Genomic DNA, 19,758 nt, shown 5'->3' with positions numbered 1-19,758 from the left:
TCACACACAAGCAAGATTCTGCTGAAGATTATAAAAAAAGGACTGGAATAGCACATCAGCAGAGAACAGCCAGATGTTCAGGCAGGGTTTAGAAGAAGCCATGGCACTAAGGATCATATAGCCAATGTTAGATGGATCTTGGCAGAAAGCAGAGAGTACCAGAGGAATGTCTATCTGTGTTTCATTGACTATGCAGAGACCTTTGTGTGGATCAACATAGTGTGACTAACCTTGAGAAAAATGAGGATCGCAGAACACTTTATTGTGCTTATGTGAAACCTATACTTGGACCAGGAAGCAGTAGTCAGAACAGAGCAAGGAAACACTGAAGGCTGGACTTTATAAAGAGGAATGGAATGCAGAGGGATGAGGATTAGAGGAAGACTCATCAACAACCTGCGTTATGCAGATGATACAACCTTACTTGCTAAAACTGAGAAGGACATAAGGCGTTTGCTGCAAAAGGTCAAGGACTGTAGCCTTCAATATGGATTGAAGCTCAACATCAAGAAAACAAAGATTCTCACCACTGGGCCAATTGGCAGCTTCATAATAGGCAGTGAAGAGATTGAGACTGTTCATAACTTCAGCTTGCTTGGTTCCATAATCAACACTCCTGGCACTAGCAGTCAAGAAATGAAAAGACAAATTGCATTGGAAAATCTGCTGTCAGGGACCTCTCTAGAGTACTGAGGAGCAATGATGTCAGACTGGAGACTAAGGTACACCTGATCCAGGTCATAGTCTTCACAGTTACACTTCCTATGCATCCAAGAGCTAGACAGTAACTAAGGATGATAGAAGAAGGATCAATGCTTTGAATTATGATACTAGAAAAGAGTGTTGAACATACCATGGACTGCCAGGAAAACAAATAAGTCAATCCTGGAGAGGGTGAGAGCAAGCTCCTTCTTGGAGTCAAGTATTTTGAAGCTCCTTCTCACGTACTTTGGGCACGTGGCTAGGAAGAACAAGTTTTTAGAAGCAGTCATCATGCTTGGAAGGTAGAGGGACAACATAAGAGAGGAAGACCCAAGATGAGATGATTGACTTCTTATATTGTTGTTATGTGCCGTTGAGTCGCTTGCAACTCATAGAGACCCTATGTACAGCAGCCCTAAACTCTGCTCTATCCTGTGCCAATTGCACTGTCTCCAACATAGCATCACAATTACCCCAGTCATGGAATCAATCCACCTCATAGAGGGTCTTCCCCTCCTGCACTGTCCCTCCACCCTCCCAAGCATGATGGGACCCTACAAGGACTGGACCCTCCTTCCAACATGTCCACAGTATGTCAGATGAAGCTTCAGAATCCTTGCCTCCAAGGAGCAGCTTGGTTTAATCCTCTCTAAGATTAACCTGTTTGTTTTCTTAGCAGTCCATGGTACCCTTAATACTCTTCTCCAGCACCACAGCTCAAAGACATCAATTCTCCTATCCTTCCTAGTCATTGTCCAGCTCTCTGATGCATAACAAGTGACTGCAAATACCATGGCTTGTATCAGGCTCACCTTAGTCTCCAGAGTGACACCAGCCTCCTGGATAATCTGTTCTGCATACAGGCTGAAAAGGTATGGAGATAGGACACATCCCTGGCATACACCTTTCCCAATTTTGACCCATGCAGTGTTTCCTTGCTCTGTTCTGACGACTGCCTCCTGGTCCAAATATAGGTTTCACATTAACATGACCAATTGTTCTGGGATTCCCATTCTTCTCAGAGTCAGCCACAGTTTGTTATGATCCACACAGTGCCTGGAAAAATGGGATTACATCTGTCGGAGACAGTGAGAGTAGGTCAGGATAGGGCAGGTTTCAGAGGTCATAGGGTTGGTATGGGTTGCACACGACTCGATGGTACATAGCAACAAGATGTTTAGATGATTAGTGTGAGCTTGTAGAATGTATAAAATTTACGGGTTATGCTGTCAGAGGGAGAAAGACCCACATTAAACAAATTAAAGGAGAGAAGAGAAAATTTAAGAGTAGTTTATGACCGAAGACTAGCTCCAGCCTTGCTCCAGAGTACAGATAGTGCAGAGAACTGATTTTGCTGTCTATTTTTAGTGACTTTTAAGAGAACAAGGGAGCTTCTGGCAGGCTGTGTGTGGCCAGAGGACAGGGACAGCCAGCCTGCCTTGCTTTGTTCCTCAGAGGGGCTCTCTCTGGAGCTGTGCATCCAATTATGTTAAAACATTTGGGAGGACCCTGTAGAAAAAAATTAAAAAGCTAGAAGGAACAATATTTAAAGTGAAGCCACAGCTGTGCCTCATGTTTTTTTAAAAGGTGAATGGAAATGACTGCTTGAGATAAATTGCAATAAACAGGAACACAGAATGCCAGCTGCCATTCCAGACAAGTGGCTCTGCCATCCCCACACAATTACAGAGGAAAAGGAGCCGTTGACCTCCATTAACCCTTATGTCTTCCTGTCTGCAAAGGTGGAATACTCTTGAAGATCTGTGTTAGATTGCAGAGCCCTGGAGTCCAGCCCCACCTTAGCCATCCAAGGGACAGAACTCGTACTTTTTTGATGCCTTTTGGGTCATTGGCCTGCCTGATCTTAAGCGTTCCAGTGTCTGCTCACTCCGAGTTCAGGCCTCTTACTGTCATATCACAGCACTGACAGCCCTGGGTGAGCCAGGATCCTCAGGAAATGGGTTGTCCCAGTGTCCAGGTTTTTCTGTTCAATGATAAGCACATTCAATTTACTCTTGACCCCTGCATCTCCACCCTTCCCTGTCGATGGCAGCGCCCCTCCTCGGTCTCTGCTCTCTTCTGTTGTGTCTGCGTCCTATTCTTCCCACCACTTTCCCTGCACTCACTTCTTCCTCCCTCTTGTTTCTCTCTCAGCTTTTCTCCTAGCTTAGTCCACTTCTCCTTTTCACAAAGACCACCAGTGAATATCCTGGGGTGGTGCCAGTGGTTTGTGGATATTAATCGAGAGATCAACTTTTGAGTTCCACCCGTTGGCACCATGGAAGAAGAAGGCGGCAGTGTGCCTCTGTAATATTGTATACAGTTGTTGAAAACCCTTGAATTTGTCTCCTCTGGCCCATGCTGGGTCACTGCCAGTCAGAACACACTCACTGCAATGGGCTTGTTTTTAAGAGGGTTGGTTATATCATTGGAATAGTTTTCTCTCTGAGGCAGGCACTGTGCCAAGCATTTCTTCTATTTAATCCTTAAAGCTGCCTATAAAATACACTCACTGCTCGCAAACTGATCCTAGCTTATAACTCCTCCATTGAGTTTGGTTTCCAAAGTAATAAATCTTAATGGAAAGATACTGCCCATTGTTCACCCATAGAATGACTGGTGGATTTGAACTGTCAACCTTTTGGTTCGAAGTACAGCACATTATACACTATCCCACCAGAATTCCTTTTGCCAACAAGGTAGAGATCCTTTTCTAAAAGAAGGAACTAGGACTCGAAAGTGTTGTAGTAACTTAAACCAGCAAGTGCCAAGACGTTAACAGGGTCTTAACTCCATGTCACCTACTCTGTCCCCCTGAGCACTCTCCCTGCTGGTCTGTCGCCTTTCTGAGCTCTCCCCAATCCCAGGTCTGCCATGACTTGGGTGGCTGGGACACCAGCTCCCGAGGGTTGATGAAGGTTGCATCACAGTAGGTGTGTTGGACTGTTGTGCTGGTAACAGTGATACTGAGTGGCTGTGATGGTTTTATAGGCGTCTGAAAAAGCTCCTTTTAAAAACAGAGTTGTCCGATACCACAGTCTGGCATTAGGGCTGGACTAACTAACAGTCCTGTGTTTAAAAGCAGTCTCTGCAGGTAGCCATTTGAGAACTAGAATGAGCTCAGGATGTTACCAGCAGTTCGTGTTTTGGATAAACTGTTCATAGCGCTTCTGTGGTTGAATATCACATGGACTGCTGTACCATCACCAGCATGCCTGGTAACCAGTGAGTGACAGCTGAGCTTCAACCCTAGTAGTAAAAAAAATAAACAACAAAAACCACAACTCTTGAGTCAGACCCAACTTACAGCTTCACAAGGTTTTCAGAGGTTATCGATGGCATGGGAAGATACTACCCATGTGTCTTGCACAGAGCAGCTAGTGGATTTGAAGCATGCACCATGGGTTGGTTAGCAGCCCACCTCTCTACCCACGAGACCACCTGTATGTTTTTAAAATGCCTTGCTCCTCTCGGCCCCACAGTCCTTAACAGAAAGTTTGAATGTTGGAGAATGTGTCCAGGAGCACTTTGATCTGCCTGCTTCTGTGTCTAGTGTTTCCATAGCATGATGAGGAGCCTGGTGGTGGTGGTGGTTGAGTGCTGGGCTCTAACCAACACATTAGTGGTTTGAGCCCAGCCTATGGCTTCATGGGAGAAGGTTCACAACGTGCTATCGAAAAGTCAGACTGTAGAGAACCCCTAGGGAGCCCTCGTGTCTCAGTGGGCAGGAGCGGTGCTGCCAGCCTAAGGGTATGTGATTCAAATCCATCCACTCCTTTTGTGTGATTTACTACCTCAGAAAACCTGCTCCAGGGCGTCAGTTTTTAGTAATTTCTGACTCAGTGGAACACAGCAGGGAACCTATGGAGCAGTTCTGCTCTGTCCTGTGGGGTACTGGTGAGTCAAAGGACTCGAAAGGTGCCCATGGACAGCAGCATGGAGAAGAATACAGTTAGTATGCGGTGAACCATTCTTGGGACGGAGTTGTTTTCAACTTCTCCATCCTCTGGACTCAGTTTCAACACAGGATGTCAGCCAAGTCTCAGGTTAAACAGGGGTCAGAAGGCCTGGTCTCGGAGTCCATCTCCCTCTTGTGTCCTGGAGTTGAAGTGTCCATGGCCAGCTCTCCCATCCTGGGCTAGTTGAACGCAAAGGCCTCAACTCTGTCTAGCAGCTCGGATTGGCGTCTCTCTAGAGAAACTTGTTTAGGCAGAGCGGGGCAAGCATGCACACAGAGGGGGTTTTAACAGTTCAGGAAAACTCTGGTGGCCCATCATGGCCCTTCTGAAATACTTAGTTTTAAGTTTCCAAAAGGAAAAACATCAGGAATATGAAATGAAAAGAACATGTCAAACATAACAGGCAGTCAGTGATAAAATGGAAAGTACTGTGTTATTTAACTTAGAGTCACTCTGATAATGAAAATGTTATTCCCAGGGGACAACCCAAGCTGCAAGAACTCAAAATAACCTACACAGTGCAAGGATAGTTGCACTTGGCATTCTAAATCATACCGCAGATTGTCTTGCAGAATGTTGTTTTTTGCTTTTTGATCTTGTAATAAAAACCCATGATTTCTTTTTGGGAGAAAACATCTGTGCTGGAAAAAGTATTTTAAAAAGTGCATTAGCCATCTTTTTGCTTTTCTTAAGACTTTTTAAAAGAAAATGAATAAAAGTTGGCCTAATGGCAAGAAGCTGTCCTCCAATCCCTAAGACACTTAGTTCAAATCCACCAGTTGCTCTGGGGTAGAAGGCTGGGCAATCTCCTCCCATGTGAAAACCCCTGAAAACCTGCCAGAATGTCAGCTATGGATCGATTCCGATGGTACCAACAACAACAACAATAACCAAGAGTAAATACGTTCTGTACTTGTAATTTCTAATTGTTAAAGGCGTCTGACACCCCCACATTCTAAAGCTGCCTCTAAAGGCTAGGGAAAAAAAGCTGAGGAAAGAAACAAGAGTGACTCCCCTTTTCATGAAGAGCACTTTTCCAGAGGGAGCTCCAGAGTCCCCAGCCGTGTTCCCTAGTGCGTGCTGGTCATGAGATGATGTCACATGTCACTAGGCAATAGATGGCTCCAAAGCCAAGGGACCAAACAGGCTTCTCGGCAAGGCTTTGGTTCCAAACACAATCCACCCAGCTCTGGACCCCGCTTGGACTCCACACGGAAAACAGATTGTACCCAGTTAGGGAAGAACCAACTCTGTGTTTCATCCTGCTCCTGTATCTGCTCCATGGTTTAAAGCCCAAATCCAGCAGCCTCAGCAGCGTCTGGAAGCTTGTCCGAAATGTCCCTCCTCAGACCCACCTCTGAGCTGTCAAGTCAGAAAAATATTGGTGTTTTTACAAGTTCTCCAGGTGATTCTCATTCATGGGGATCTTCAAGAATTACTTTTAAAATAGCAAAAAAAACCCTTAACACAAAATGAAAAAACCTCAAACTCATTGCGTGGAGTTGGAACCAAGTCATAGCTGACCCTCCGGAGAGCAGGTTTTCCAAGGTTGTAAATAACACAAGGAGATGGCTCATCTGTCTTCCCACAGAGCTGCTGGCGGCTTCGGACTGCGGGAGAGGCACCATCTTTGGCTCAGCAGTGCAGCGCCCTGTGGGCTCACCGCCCCAGCTCTTGAGACGGTCTGCATCCTGCCTTCTCGTGCAGTCTCCACCCAGCAGAAAGCATTCCAGAACCCGCATGCTGCCTCATTCTGACTCCCTGGGGCCAGTGGGTTCTGCAGTCAGTCAGCAAGCCTCAGGAAGTTGTCTTCCCATTGCATACTTCATTGTTTTCACAAGCATTTCTTGAAACCTGGATGTAACACCCATGCAGAAGATCAAGGAGTAACATCCAAGGCCCTTGCTGTTCCTCACGCAGAGAAGGAAGGTCTACAGTGAACCAGATAGTCTCTTGCTATTCCTGGGGCTGTTAGCCATGAGCCAGGCCCCACCTCTGAATCAGAATCAGCATGTTAGCAAGGCGCCCAGGTAATGCATGTGTGCCAAAGCTAGAGAAGCCCTGAACTAGGGAGTGCAGATAAGAAAACGGATGCTAGACTTGGTGTCTGTAAAAGCTAGTAGTTAACTGAGCCAGGGGACGACATTGCACAATGAATGTGCAGAAAAACTCACAACCAACAACTCCTGCTGTCCAGCTGATTGTGACGGATAGTGACCCCGCGTGTTACATGGCATTCTGCATGTTACATGGCAGAAATGCTCCGTGGGGCTGCTTGGCTGTCATCTTGACAGCAGCAGTTTGCCAGGCCTCATTGTCCTTGGAGCCACGGAGTGGGTTTGAACTTCTGACCTTCAGTTCAGCAGCCACTTGCTGATCACTTGCACCATCCAAGGTGCCTTAAAACAAGATTTAAAAGAGGAGGGACATGTATACGTCTGTCTCAGAGTAGAACTAAATGGAGCTGGGACAGAGAAAGAAATGGAAGCCAAGAAACAATGGGGAGCATTTTTGTTTCTCCCACTCCCTTCTTCCCCCGTGACAGTCCTGTCCAGGCTCAGATTATTCTTGCTCTGGAGCTCACATCTGCTTCAGTTCCCACATCACACAGCGCGTTCTCATCATCTGCACAGTGTTTAAGCCTTTTCCTCCTGGTCAGATGGGCCCTCTGCAGCTGCTCCACTCGCTCTGCAGGAGCCTGAAGGAGGCAGCTGTTGGAGTGTCTGCAACACCTGGTAGTCTGTGGGTGGTGAGGCGGTTAGTGTACTTCACATCCAGAGGTGCCTCAGAAGAAGGCCTGGCGATCAACTCCCTAATAATCAGTATTGAAAACTGTAGGGCACAGTTCTAACTCTGACTTACATGCAGTTGCTATGAGTTGGAATCAGCGCAGTTAACTGGTGTTCCAGAGCATCAGATGGCTTTCAGTTTCGAGTTTTATTTCCCACAATGTATTCCCGAATACTGTCGTAGCCCCGAAGATACCTCTATTCAAAATGTATTTCATCAAGTCAATACATTTTGGACTTGAAGGAAATACCCAGTCTTTGCTTACAAATTTACATATGTAGATTGCAAATTCACAACTGAGTGGTTCCTGCTTCCCAGACACAGACACCAGGCAGCCCAAGGGCCCCGGGGAGACCACAGGTGTGACAGAGCCAGAGGCTCATGGTGGATCCCCGTGGAGGCTTTGGTTGGCAAGGGCCAAATCCTAAAGGATGTGTGCAAAGTCTTTGGGGACATAATCTATTTGAAGATAGAGGATATCTACCAAAGCAGAATTTTTTGCCTTTTATTTCTTTTACTAAATATCCCCTTTTTGTTCTTTCTGGTTTAGGGTATTGCAGTAGAACAGTGGCCCATGGGAAATGCTGCTGCCGGCGATTGGGGTTTCAGAGCGTTCAGTGGTCTGTGTTCTGAGATCAAGAGTCTTATCAGCCCAGGCACAGGGTGACTGTGGGGAATTCTACCAATTGTCAGGACAGTAACTGTTGGAGGCTGGATAATGGCCCGTTTCTGAGCATATTTTTACTCCTGTAGGTGTGAATAGCTTTTCTGTGTCATTGTGATGAGCCGGTATTCCTCAGTTGGCCTATTGCTCTTTGCTAACAATATCAGTTTTAGAGGTTTCATTTTTGCTTTGTGGAGGGTGTTTCCCAAGGCTGTTTTAAGAAGGGACTTGGTCCTGCTTGCTGTAAGTCCAGCCCAACTGTGCAGCTTTGAAGCTGCCTTTACCTGGGCATTAAGTCTTCCTCATCCGGGAGCGTCTTTGGGAATTAGAGACCCCCCATGCCCTGCATGTATAAGTCCTTTAATTCCTTAGAGAACAAAGGAACTTTGAAACATCACACACACACACACACACACACACACACACACGGAGAGAGAACACACACACACACACACACACGGAGAGAGAACACACACACACACACACACACACAGATAGTTTATGCTTGTGAGCCACAATAAGGAAATTGAGTTCCAATGTTGATCTTTGAGAGGAAGACCTATATTTTACTAGTCAGTGGAATTATAGAATTGCGTTTGCACCAAAAGGAAAACTGAAGTAGGTGGGTCTAATGAGAAGATACTGGTTTGTAAATATTTGTGTTTATGATTAGGCCTTGGCATGTATGCTTTGCAGTTTCTCCTTTTCTAGAAAAGCATTGCGTCCATTCCAGGAAAGAAGTGGCTCCATAGACTGTCTGCGCTGCCTGTTATTTATATCCCCTGCTCTGTGTCTGTCGTTCTTAGTAGACTGTCTGCCCGGCTGTTATATCCCCTGCTCTGTGTCCGTCGTTCTTAGTAGACTGTCTGCCCGGCTGTTACCTCCCCAACCCTGTGTCCATCCTTCTTAGTCTGAACTCTTCCATGTAGCAGAGTGGCACAGATAAGCAGAAAGATCTGGGACCAAAGCCTGGACGTAAATCCTACCTTTTCTACTTAACGGCTGGATAACCTTTCTCACCCCCAATTTCTCCATCTCCAAAGCATGAATTGTTAGAGGATTAACCATAATAGCCACCATTTATTGCAGGCTTACCACGGGCCAGGTATGACTGATAAACAATTTACATTAATTCTCCCTTTTAAGCCTTCGACCTCAAGTGAGCTAGCTCCTTTACCTCTGACCTGGGAATGGGTTTCCAAGCATAAAAGCCGTGATAGAGGATACACACTATTAACTACATAACACGTTGATTTAAAATATGCTGAAAATCCAACACCCTTAATATAAATGTTTCAAAACACACAGACTCCTATAGGAAAATAAGCAGTGTTGTTGATTGCTGTCAAGTTGAACACGACTCATAGCAACCCTGTGGACAGAAGACCTGAACGCTGTTCTATAACTATCGTTGTTTCTCTAAGTACATAGAGTTTCCAGAGGCATGTTGTTTAGGAAGTAGATGCCATTCCTGCCATAAGCAATTCAGAAAAGTACATACATATATATTTGTGTATTTAACCTCATGACTAATGAAACAAACTTTTAAATACCACTCTTTGTCTGTCAAATAAAAACTTTTTTTTAGCTTGAAAGTAGTATTAGCCAGGATATGGTAGAAGTTCACCCTTTTACTTAGTTGGTGGGCATGTAAATTGGAACAGCTTTTCTCTAGAGCAGTGTGACAAACTGTGTCAAGAGCATCACAAATGTTCACACTCAGCTGATCTCCTAATTCTACTTCCAGGAACTTGTCCTGAGGAAATAATCAGACATGTGGACAGAGATTTATGTAAAAATGCTAACTTCCATGTCATTTTAGATTGGACACGACCCAAATGGCTAAGGGTGGAATAATGTGCAGCCATTGAATGTGTGTTTTAAAAGAATACAGCTACTCCTCACTTACCATTTAACTATCAAATCTTTTGCATTGCCAGTAGTAGTTAAAAAAATATTCTGACCGTCTAGTACATTAATGATGTGCCTTGGCAATCTTGAAAACCAAGATGCAAGACAAGAGGAACACTGTCTAGGGAAGGTTCCGGTTATGTGTCTACTTGTCTGGAATGTGATCCTCAACATTTTGGCAGTTATGTAATGATGTAATTTGGCAGGTGTGCAGTGATACAGTTTGGCAGTTATGTGACAGGGCAGCCTGGCGGTTATGTGACAGGTTAGCCTGGTGGTTATGTGAGGGAGCAACCTGGCGGTTATGTGAGGGGGCAGCCTGGCGTTTATGTGAGGGGTCAGCTTGGTGAGTTATGTGACAGGATAGCCTGGTGGTTGTGTGATGGGGCAGCCTGGTGGTTGTGTGAGGGTGCAGCTTGGGGGGTTATGTGATGGGTTAGCCTGGTGGTTATGTGACGGGTTAGTCTGGTGGTTATGTGACAGAGCAGCCTGGTGGTTATGTGACAGAGCAGCCTGGTAGTTATGTGAGGGTGTAGCTTGGGGGGGTTTGTGACGGGTTAGCCTGGTGATTAGGTGACAGCAGTTTGGCGGTTAGGTGAGGAGACAGTTTGGCGATTGTAATGATATAATTTGGCAATTAAATAATGATGTAATGTGACAATTGTGTGACAATATTGTCATCCTCCATTTTCAGCTCAGATATGGTCGTATGTCACTTGCTTCCAATTTTCACTCCAAGATCTGGTCTTTGAAGCTTAACTGTATGTGTAGCAAAGTAATTGTTGTGCCATCAAATTGGAACTGACTCATACCTGATCCTCCAGTGAGTTTTCAGAAGCAGTAAATTGCATGGGAAGAGATTGCCCATATTTCTCCTTCAGAGCATTTGCTGGGTATTTCACAATGTGACTTATGACCCCAACCTTATGAAGGGGGGGGGTGGAAATGCAGACACAAAATAAAAGTTCTGGGGGGAATATATCAAAATAGTAATAGTGACTTTCTATTAGTAGTGGGGTATTCGCAAAGATTATATATAGTCTTCTTGATCATTTTCTTTATTTGTTTAATGGAGAGGACAGAAAGTATGTTGTTACCAGTCTTCTGTTACTGGTAATGACATATTCATAAAGTTTGTAAAAAATGGTAATTAATGGAAATAGCAATATTTTAGTGCATCTCCTAAATATGTATAACCCTAGAATCAAATAAATAAGAAATGGTAGGCATGGACTCAAATGCACAATCATGTCTTCACACCTGGGATAAGTGTTTTCTTTAACTGAAACATCTTCAGGCCCCAGGTGAATGTTGGACCCAGCATTGTTGAACAGTAGCCATTAGTAATCATTTGGATGTTTAATAAGTATTTGGATGTTCACCTCCACTCAACAGAACATTGGGGGAGAAATACTTGTCTGCTCTGTGGATTGAGATATAGGTTTTTTGACTACGTGGAATCTGCCTGGCAGTTTTGAGGACTTTGAAAATTAATTTGTTTGAAACAAAGATGTCAGAAAATGTGGTTTTGCTTTGGCTGGACTATCACCAGTGCCAGCCTGGTGTTGTTTAGAAGGATGATTTGCTTTAATTAGGATTCTCAGCAGTACAGTTGCAAGTGGGTAGTAAAATTAAAGGCGTTCTTGCTTCTCTGTCCAACCTTCTGGTTAGAATTTTTCCTCAGGGCTGCTAGCCCAGTGAATAGTATGAAATCAGTTTATATCTGAAAATGAATAGATGGAGTATTTCTTTTGGTGGCCTTATTTCAGGGACACACACACTATGACACAGCCTCATTGGCATATAAGTGCTCACATGAGGGATAAAAATAGAGCAGTATACAAAGGGCACATGTGAGATAAAACCACAAGTAAAGATACAGATTGCTGTGAAAGTTGAAAGTAGCCAAAAATGAAAAAGTATATGAAGAGAATTGAGATTAACTCCCCTTGGATGAGAAACTGTCAATATCTATTACTAGAACCTGTGAATGTGGGCTGTTGTTCTTTTTTAAAACTTTTCTTTTATATTGCTTTTCATAGGAAATTTGCATACATTGTGTTTCACACGTTCCTTCATTGTGAATGTGTTTTTAAAGATTGTACAGTGGATTCTGATGCAGTTCTCTTGACACTGATGCTTGGAATCCACGGCGCCCACTGTTAATGATTCCATGCTGCACAGGACTGTGGCCATCAGCCACCTCTTGCTGTTGATCCCTTTAAATGGCAGAAGTGTGAGTGTGGATTTTATTTAAATTTAATGTTACTGTAAATAGCCACATGTGACAAGTGACTACCATATTGGGTGTTGTTTTTGTTGTTATATGCCATCTAGTGACTTGTGGCTCATGGTGACCACTGTATATAACAGATCTGAACCCTGCTCTGTCCTGAGCCAGTCTCATTGACTCCAACACGCCTAATCCAATCCCGGTTACTGTGTAAATCCATCTCATCTGCAGTCTTTCTCTCCTGCACGATCCCTCCATCCTTCCGAGCATAATGTCCTTCTCTAAGGACTGGTCCCTCCTGGCAGCATGCCCAAAACATGTGAAACAGAGCTTCAAAATCCCAGCCTCCAAGGAGAAATTTGGTTTCACTCTCTCTAAGACACACCTATTTTTTTTTCTCCTGGCTGTCCCTGGTATGTTCTATATTCTTCTCCAGCACCACAACTCAAAGGCATCATTTTTTCTGTCATCCTTAGTCATTTGGTCCAGCTCTCTGATGTATAGCATATAATTGCAAAGACCATGGCCTTGATCAGGCTCACCTTAGTCTCTAGAGTAACATCATTGCTCTTTAACACTCTGAAAAGGTACCTGACAGTACCTGACAATAGACGTCCCCACTGCAATTCGTCTTTTGATTTCCTAACTGCTGGTGCCAAGAGTGTTGATTGTGAAGTCAAGCAAGCTTTAATTGTTAACAGCCTTAATCACTTCTTCAACCATATTGGATAAAGCAGCTTAAACTGTATATAGTTTGCTGTCCTTCAAGGACCTCTGGTGGCACAATGATTAAATGTTTAGCTGCTAACCAGAAGATGAGTGGTTCAAAGCAGGGAACAGGCTGCCTCCATAAACATGGCGGCCCTGAACAGCCTCTTTTCAGTTCTTTCTTGCCCTCTAGGACCACTGTGAGTAAGAATCAACTCGGCAACAGTGTCTGTATGCCCTTCACTTAGGACAAAGGCATTTTACAGTCGGCTTTTCTTAAATATTGTGCATCTCATCATTCCAACACGTGATGCTTGAACAGTGACTCAGAGCTGGTCCCATGTCACTTCTGGGTTGTTGTTATGTGCCATCAAGTTGCTTGAGACTCATAGCGACCCTGTGTACAAGAGCCCTAAACCGTGCTCAATCCTGTGCCAACCTCTTTGTCTTTGACACACCTACTCCCACTACCCCAATCACTGAATTGATCTATCTCATCAAGGGTCTTCCTCTCCTGCTCTTTCCCGCCACTCTCCCAAACATAATGTCCCTCTCCGAAAACTGGTTTCTCCTAGCAATATGCCCAAATATGTCAGATGAAGCTTCAGAATCCTTGACTCCAAGGAGCAGCCCAGCTTCACCCTCTCCAGGACAAACGTGCTTGTTCTCCTCTCAGTCCATGGTATATTCAACACTCTTCTCCAGCACCACACCCCAAAGACATCAATTCTTTTCAAATCCCTGGTCACCGTCCAGTCTCTGATGCATAGCATGCAATTGCGAAGACTATAGCCCAGGTGCATCTTAGTCTCCAGCCTGATGTCATTGCTCTTCAGCACTCTGGAGAGGTCCTTCACAGCTGACTTTCCCAATGTAATTAGTCTTTTGATTTCCTGGCTCCTGGTACCTAGAGTGTTGACTGTGGAGCCAAGCAAATTAAAACTGTTAAAAATCTGATCTCTTTATCATCCATAATGATGCTGCCAATTGGCCCAGTGGTGAGAATCTTTGTTTTCCCAATGTTGAGCTTCAGTCCATATTGAAGACTGCAGTCCTTGACCTTCTGCAGCAAGCACTTCAGGTCCTCCTCAGTTTCAGCAAGTAGGGTTGTGTCATCTGCATTAACTCAGGTTGTTGATGAATCTTCCACCAATCCTGATACCACATTCCTCCTCGTACAGCCCAACATCTCAGATGATCTGTTCTGCATACACATTGAAAAGGTATGGAGACAGTACATCCCTGGTGGACACCCTTCCCAATTTTGAACCATGAAGTGTCTCCTTGCTCTGTTCTAACGACTGCCTTTTGGTCCAGGTATAGGTCTCGCATTAGCACAGTCAAATGTTCTGGGATTCCCATTCCTCTCAGAGTCAGCCACAGCTTGTGATACAGTCAAAAGCCTTTGCATAGATTCCTTTGGTACTCTCTTCTTTCTGCCAAGATCCATTTAACATTAGCTATAATATTCCTAGTAACGCAGCCTCTTCTAAACCCAGTCGGCACATCTCCGGCTGTGTTGCTCCAGTCGTTTTTGGATAAATTTCAGCAGACTCTTGCTTGCATGTAATATTAATGTTATTGTTCAATAATTTCCACACTCTGTCAGGCCACCTTTCTTTGGAATGGGAACAAATATCAATCTCTTCCAGTCAGTTGGCCAGCTGGCTGTCCTCCAGATTTCTTGGCACAACTTAGTGAGCACATCCAGGACAGCGTCTGTTTGTTGAAATATGTCAGTTGGTGTGCCGTCAACTCCTGGAGCCTTGTTTTTTGCCAAGGCTTTCAGAGCAACTTGAACTTCGTCTTCCATCACCATAGGCTCTTGCTCGGATGTTATTTCATGAAATTCGTCTGTGTCATCCGTTTCTTTCTGGTACCCTGTATACTCCTTCAATCTTATTTTAATGCTTCTTGGATCACTTAACACTTTACCCAAAGCATCTTTAAGTGTTGCCACTCTTGGCTTGAATTTGTTTTTCAGCCCCTGCATTGTGGCTCCAGCCTTTTGTAGTGGGAGTATCCAGGGAACATGATGCCTTCAGTCACCATGCAACCGTGTAATATTTATTTTGACTCGTCATTTGTCCGGCACCATCTTTAACCCACTTCTGGGAACTTAAAATCATACATTCACAGCCATTGTCATCCCTAAAAAGAGAAAACCAAAATTCCCTTCACAGCTCTCTGATTTCTAGCACACTTCACCTGTTCTTCGTAGCCGCTTTATTTTTAACTAAGGAAACCATTTCTGATTTTCTTTCCTGTTGTTTAAAGGATTTAAAAATCTAGCAGGGTGAGTTTTTATGGGACTTTAATGGGAAGCAAAGTGTTGTAAACATTTCCAAATTATCACATTAGTGTAGTTTACCAAATCCTTTTCCTATGCAAACCAATTTGTCTTCCCCTCAAAATATGAAACTAATGGGCTCAGTTAGAATCCCTCAGTGTTCTAGACACTTCGTCCAGTGTTCCTCAGTAGTGTGATCGGGATGGTCTTTGAAAGGAATCCGTGATTCCCGCAGGACCAGACCCTGCTGGACACAAGCTGATGCTCAGTGGTCTCTGGCTCTCTGCCCTTCATAATATGATTTGGTTCACATTGCTTAGTGAGTTTGTATCCTTGCAACAGAAAAAGTGAAATGGAGGGATCACCTGGGAAGGGCCGCATTTGGGAGAAAATCCAGCTGATGCAGAAGAAATGTGTTTTCCCTCCCATGACTTTAGTCTGCTACAATTCTTGAGTAAGAAGAAGGGTTACAGCAGTCTCTGTAGTACAGTTAATGTACTCGGCTGCTAATCCGAAGGTGGGGTCCACCCGAGATTCCTGGGGTAAAGGCATGCTGATTCCTCCCCAAATGTCAGCCATTGAGACCCCACGGAGCACACTTCTGCCCTGACACCTGAGTCGCCACGAGTTGGACTCGAGACAGTAGCATTTGGTTTTATTCTGATGCAGCTCATTTAGCTCCACAGTTGAGATCCCATAGTCTAGAAGTTATAAAGGACTATGAGTTGAAATAGCTTATGGAAGGGAAACAAGTGGAACCCCAAAACCATAGCCATTGCTGCCGAGAAGATTTCAGCTCCCAGTGCCCCTGTCAGACAGAGTGGAACTGCCCTGGAAGCTTTCCATGTCCGTCAGGCTCTGCGGAAGCACACTGCCCCGGCCTTTTCCTACAGAGCAGCTGTTTGTTTCTGTTGTTGTTTGCCGTCGAGTTGAGCACGACTCATAGCGACCCTATGAACAAAAGGCCTGAAGCCTTTCTAGAATTCACGTCATTTATCAGAGTTCATACAGTTTCCAGAGGCATGTTGTTTAGGAATTGAGGTTCAAACCACTGACCTTTCTGTTAGCAGCCAAGCACTTACCTGAGATGCTCTTGCCGGCTTATCAGCATTCTGTTATTTTTCTGAAATTTCAGGCACAGAAAAATGAGAGAGAATCGATCAGGCAGAAGTTGGCACTTGGAAGCTTCTTTGACGATGGCCCAGGGATCTATACCAGCTGCAGCAAAAGCGGGAAGCCAAGCCTTTCCTCTCGGTGAGTGCGTGTGCGCTTCCATTGGTTTTTGATAAGGACTTTGGGGGTTTTGTCCTCTTACTATATGTCAGATATCTTTCAAGTCTTGGGTGGCTTAAAAAAAATAACTGCCATTTTAATTTCAATTCCCCCCCACGTTATTTTATATTGGTTTGCATACAGAATTTGTATACATTGTGTATCATTCATGTCCATTGTGTTTTACACATTTCTACATTTAAATTGCCTTTTAAACAGCCAGTCATGTACACTGTATTTTATAAGAGAAGTTGTGGTATATTCTCATGATGGAGTACTATGCACCACTCGGGAACAATTTTATAAAATACTATATAACATCGGTGATGCTAGAGAACATTATGCTGAGTGAACTAACTCAGGCTTGTAAGGACAAATACTGCATAAGATTATATTGTAAAAATAAAAGGGTAACTAGTAAGATTCTTTGGATTTTTGATGGTTCCCTCCTCACTCTTTTTTGGGAGAGGGGCATTTGCCCAGCCATTTGGCAGGGGATGGAGGGGAATCAAATGCCTGTAGTTCATGTTTCTTGGAAACACAGTGCTGATTTTGCACTGGGATGGAGGACTGAAGCCATACTCTCCTGGAGCTGCTTGATGCTTGGGGAAGTGTAGCAGGTCCCCAAGCATCTGTTATCGCCCTCCTGATGCCTTTGATTGCTATGTAACTGAGAAGTCCAGTTCTCACATTGATCATTCAATATTTGTAAGAGTTCTTAGCCTATCTTCTGGATAGTTTCCCTTTATCTTATTTTATCTCAAGACCTCATTCGTCAGTTGCATAGCTTCTGGATTCCTACAGAAATACTGTAAAATAATAATTTGCCTAGAAAGTGGGACAATGGACCAGAACTTTGAGAGCTTTATATACAGATGAGTCAACAGAGGATTTTGTTGTGATGCAGATTCTGACTCACTGGGCCTGGGTGGAGCTTTGGAGGTGACAGCCTTCAAATGCTGCAGGCTAATCATCTCTGTCCTGTTCCCTAGAGCACACCACAGATAGCAGACAGAGCTGCCAAATTATTATAAACAGACATAACCCTGATATCAAAGTCTATAAAAGTGTTTCAGTAAAGATGGTAGCAGCAGAAGACACAGCAGTGTTCACTTGTGTTTTTTCCAAATGTATGTTACTTTTCTGTCCTCCTCTTAGTAAAGAGTAAAAAATATCCTGAATAAACAGTAAGTGGTTGTTTTTATCACATCAAACCAGGTGTTAAAGACAAATGATAGCATCCATGCATTTATCCAGCCAACAGAGAGCCATCTTGTCTTGTCATTGTTGTCAACTAGGCATGTTGATATTTCTCTAAATCTATATCTGTTCTGGTGGCTTAGTGGTAAAGAATTCCACTGCCAACCCAAGGAATGTGGTTCAAGCCCATCAGCTGCTCTGCAAGTGAAAGATGGGCATCCTCCTCTTGTGTGATTTACTGCCTCTGATGGCCCATTTGAGGGTCATCTATGAGTCAGTACTGACTCTGAGGTACACAACAGCAATAAATCTCTATCTTGTAATTAATAAGCCTGTGTTTCCATCTACCATGAAAGCCAATCTGCCACCATGGAGTCCACACAGATTTGCAGTGACCTGGGTGTTAAAGGAGAACTATGCCCTTTGGGGCTCTCTGCACCTTGAGAAGCAGGTCACCAGGCCCTTCTTCCAGGGATCTTCTGGTGGGTCTTGAACCACCAAACTTTTGGTTAGCAGCAGGCAGATAAAGCAGGCCCCAGCTGGAGAATCCCTGAATTATAGAGATTCATCTAAATCAGGAAAACTCTAAAGCAGACATGTACCCACATATACACATTATTTTCAAGGCACTGCAGTTGGATTATTAATACATCAAGATGGGAGGTCCATTGTAGTCCCACTTCCTCAGCTGTGTGTCGGCCTTCTAATTTTCCCTTCCAGCTCCCACATGTCATTTCAGAGCTGAAAGTTGCAAAGGCTTCCCCTTTATCACAGAAGCACCCCTCCTCTCCAGTGAGAAGTGGCAGAAAGAGCCCTGGCCTGGGGGCTTACGGGTCTGTGGTTTAGGCCTACTCTGGTTCTGATATTGGTGCCAACAATTTCATTGCATTTCCCCAGTTTTGTCAAGTGAGGGGAACATAAAACCTTTCATATCTGTTCCCTGCTGTTCTCCCTCTCTGGCATCGCTATCTCCAGCAAGTTTTCAGTGGCTATAAATTGCAGAGGAGGAAATTACCCACCTTTCTCTTGAGAAGTAGCTGATAGATTCGAACCACTGCCTTTGGTTTAGAAGCACAATTCCCTATCTACTAGGCCACCATTGCTCTCCAAAACACCAAAAAGCCATCTAGAATCTCACTTCTCTGTTCAACTATTTCATGTTTACCTGATGCAAATGGGATTTTGTTAAAGTCAGAATTATCCATACCCATAGCTATTAAAGTCATATAGAATCAGTAATTACTAACCAGAAAAATCAAACCCATTGCCATCAAGTCAAGTCCATCTTATCACAAACCCACAAGAAAGAGAGGAGCGGCCTACAGGCTTCCAAGACTGTCATCTTTTCCCAGCCTCTCACCTGCTCCTCATGGAACCCTGACCTTCCAGTTAGTAACCACTGCTTCAACCCCTGTGCCACCAGGACTCCTTCAATAGTCCCCACAGGTGGTAGTCCAGAGGATTGTGATGCTATCCTGACCTGAGAGCGGACAGTTCGAATCTGCCAGTGACTCCTAGGGAGAAAGGCAGTCTCTTCCATGTAAGTTATAGCCTCCAAGATGCCACCAGAGGGTCACTGGTTCTCACTCCATTGCAATGAATTTGAGGGACTCTTTTCATAGAATGATAATTACACAAAAGAAAAGCAATGTCCCCTGTCCCAACCTGACTATTATTGCCCCAGTCTCAACAAGCATTAATTTTTCCCTCTTTATTAATTACTAATGTTAATGAAAATTTACAGAGATTTTGGATTTCCATTCATTCATTGTTGCACTTTTCTCCCTGCCCACCCCTCCCCTCCAGTTCGCTCTTCTCTTTGAAAAGTACAAGAAAAATTCTTTCACTGTTATACAATCCCTCCCCCAAAGTCCCCTTCACTATGCGGCCTTCGTTCTGGAGTTATGTCATGACAATAATACCTAATCATATGTTGTTGTTTGTTGTTGTTATGTGCCGTCAAGTCGCCTGCGACTCATAGCGACCCTGTGTACAACAGCGCTAAACTCTGCTCTGTCCTGTGCCAATC

General features: G+C 44.2%; 1 protein-coding gene across 7 annotated transcripts in view; it reads left to right on the top strand.

Moving 5' to 3' along the window:
• The window catches only part of SCHIP1 (schwannomin interacting protein 1), a 1,325,222-nt gene that overhangs the window by 1,247,048 nt on the left and 58,416 nt on the right, over positions 1-19,758 (top strand). For all 7 annotated transcript variants that reach the window (XM_006887636.1, XM_006887635.1, XM_006887641.1 and 4 more), the window contains one exon: positions 16,393-16,511. In XM_006887636.1, coding sequence (XP_006887698.1) covers positions 16,393-16,511 — 119 coding nt within the window. The remainder of the gene's footprint in view (positions 1-16,392; positions 16,512-19,758) is intronic.

Source organism: Elephantulus edwardii, unplaced genomic scaffold (genome assembly GCF_000299155.1).
Source record: "Elephantulus edwardii isolate Elephantulus edwardi_28Jun2011 unplaced genomic scaffold, EleEdw1.0 scaffold00060, whole genome shotgun sequence".
Lineage (NCBI taxonomy): Eukaryota > Metazoa > Chordata > Mammalia > Macroscelidea > Macroscelididae > Elephantulus > Elephantulus edwardii.
Note: the sequence above shows the minus strand (reverse complement) of the source record. Positions and strands in the feature narration are given on the sequence as shown.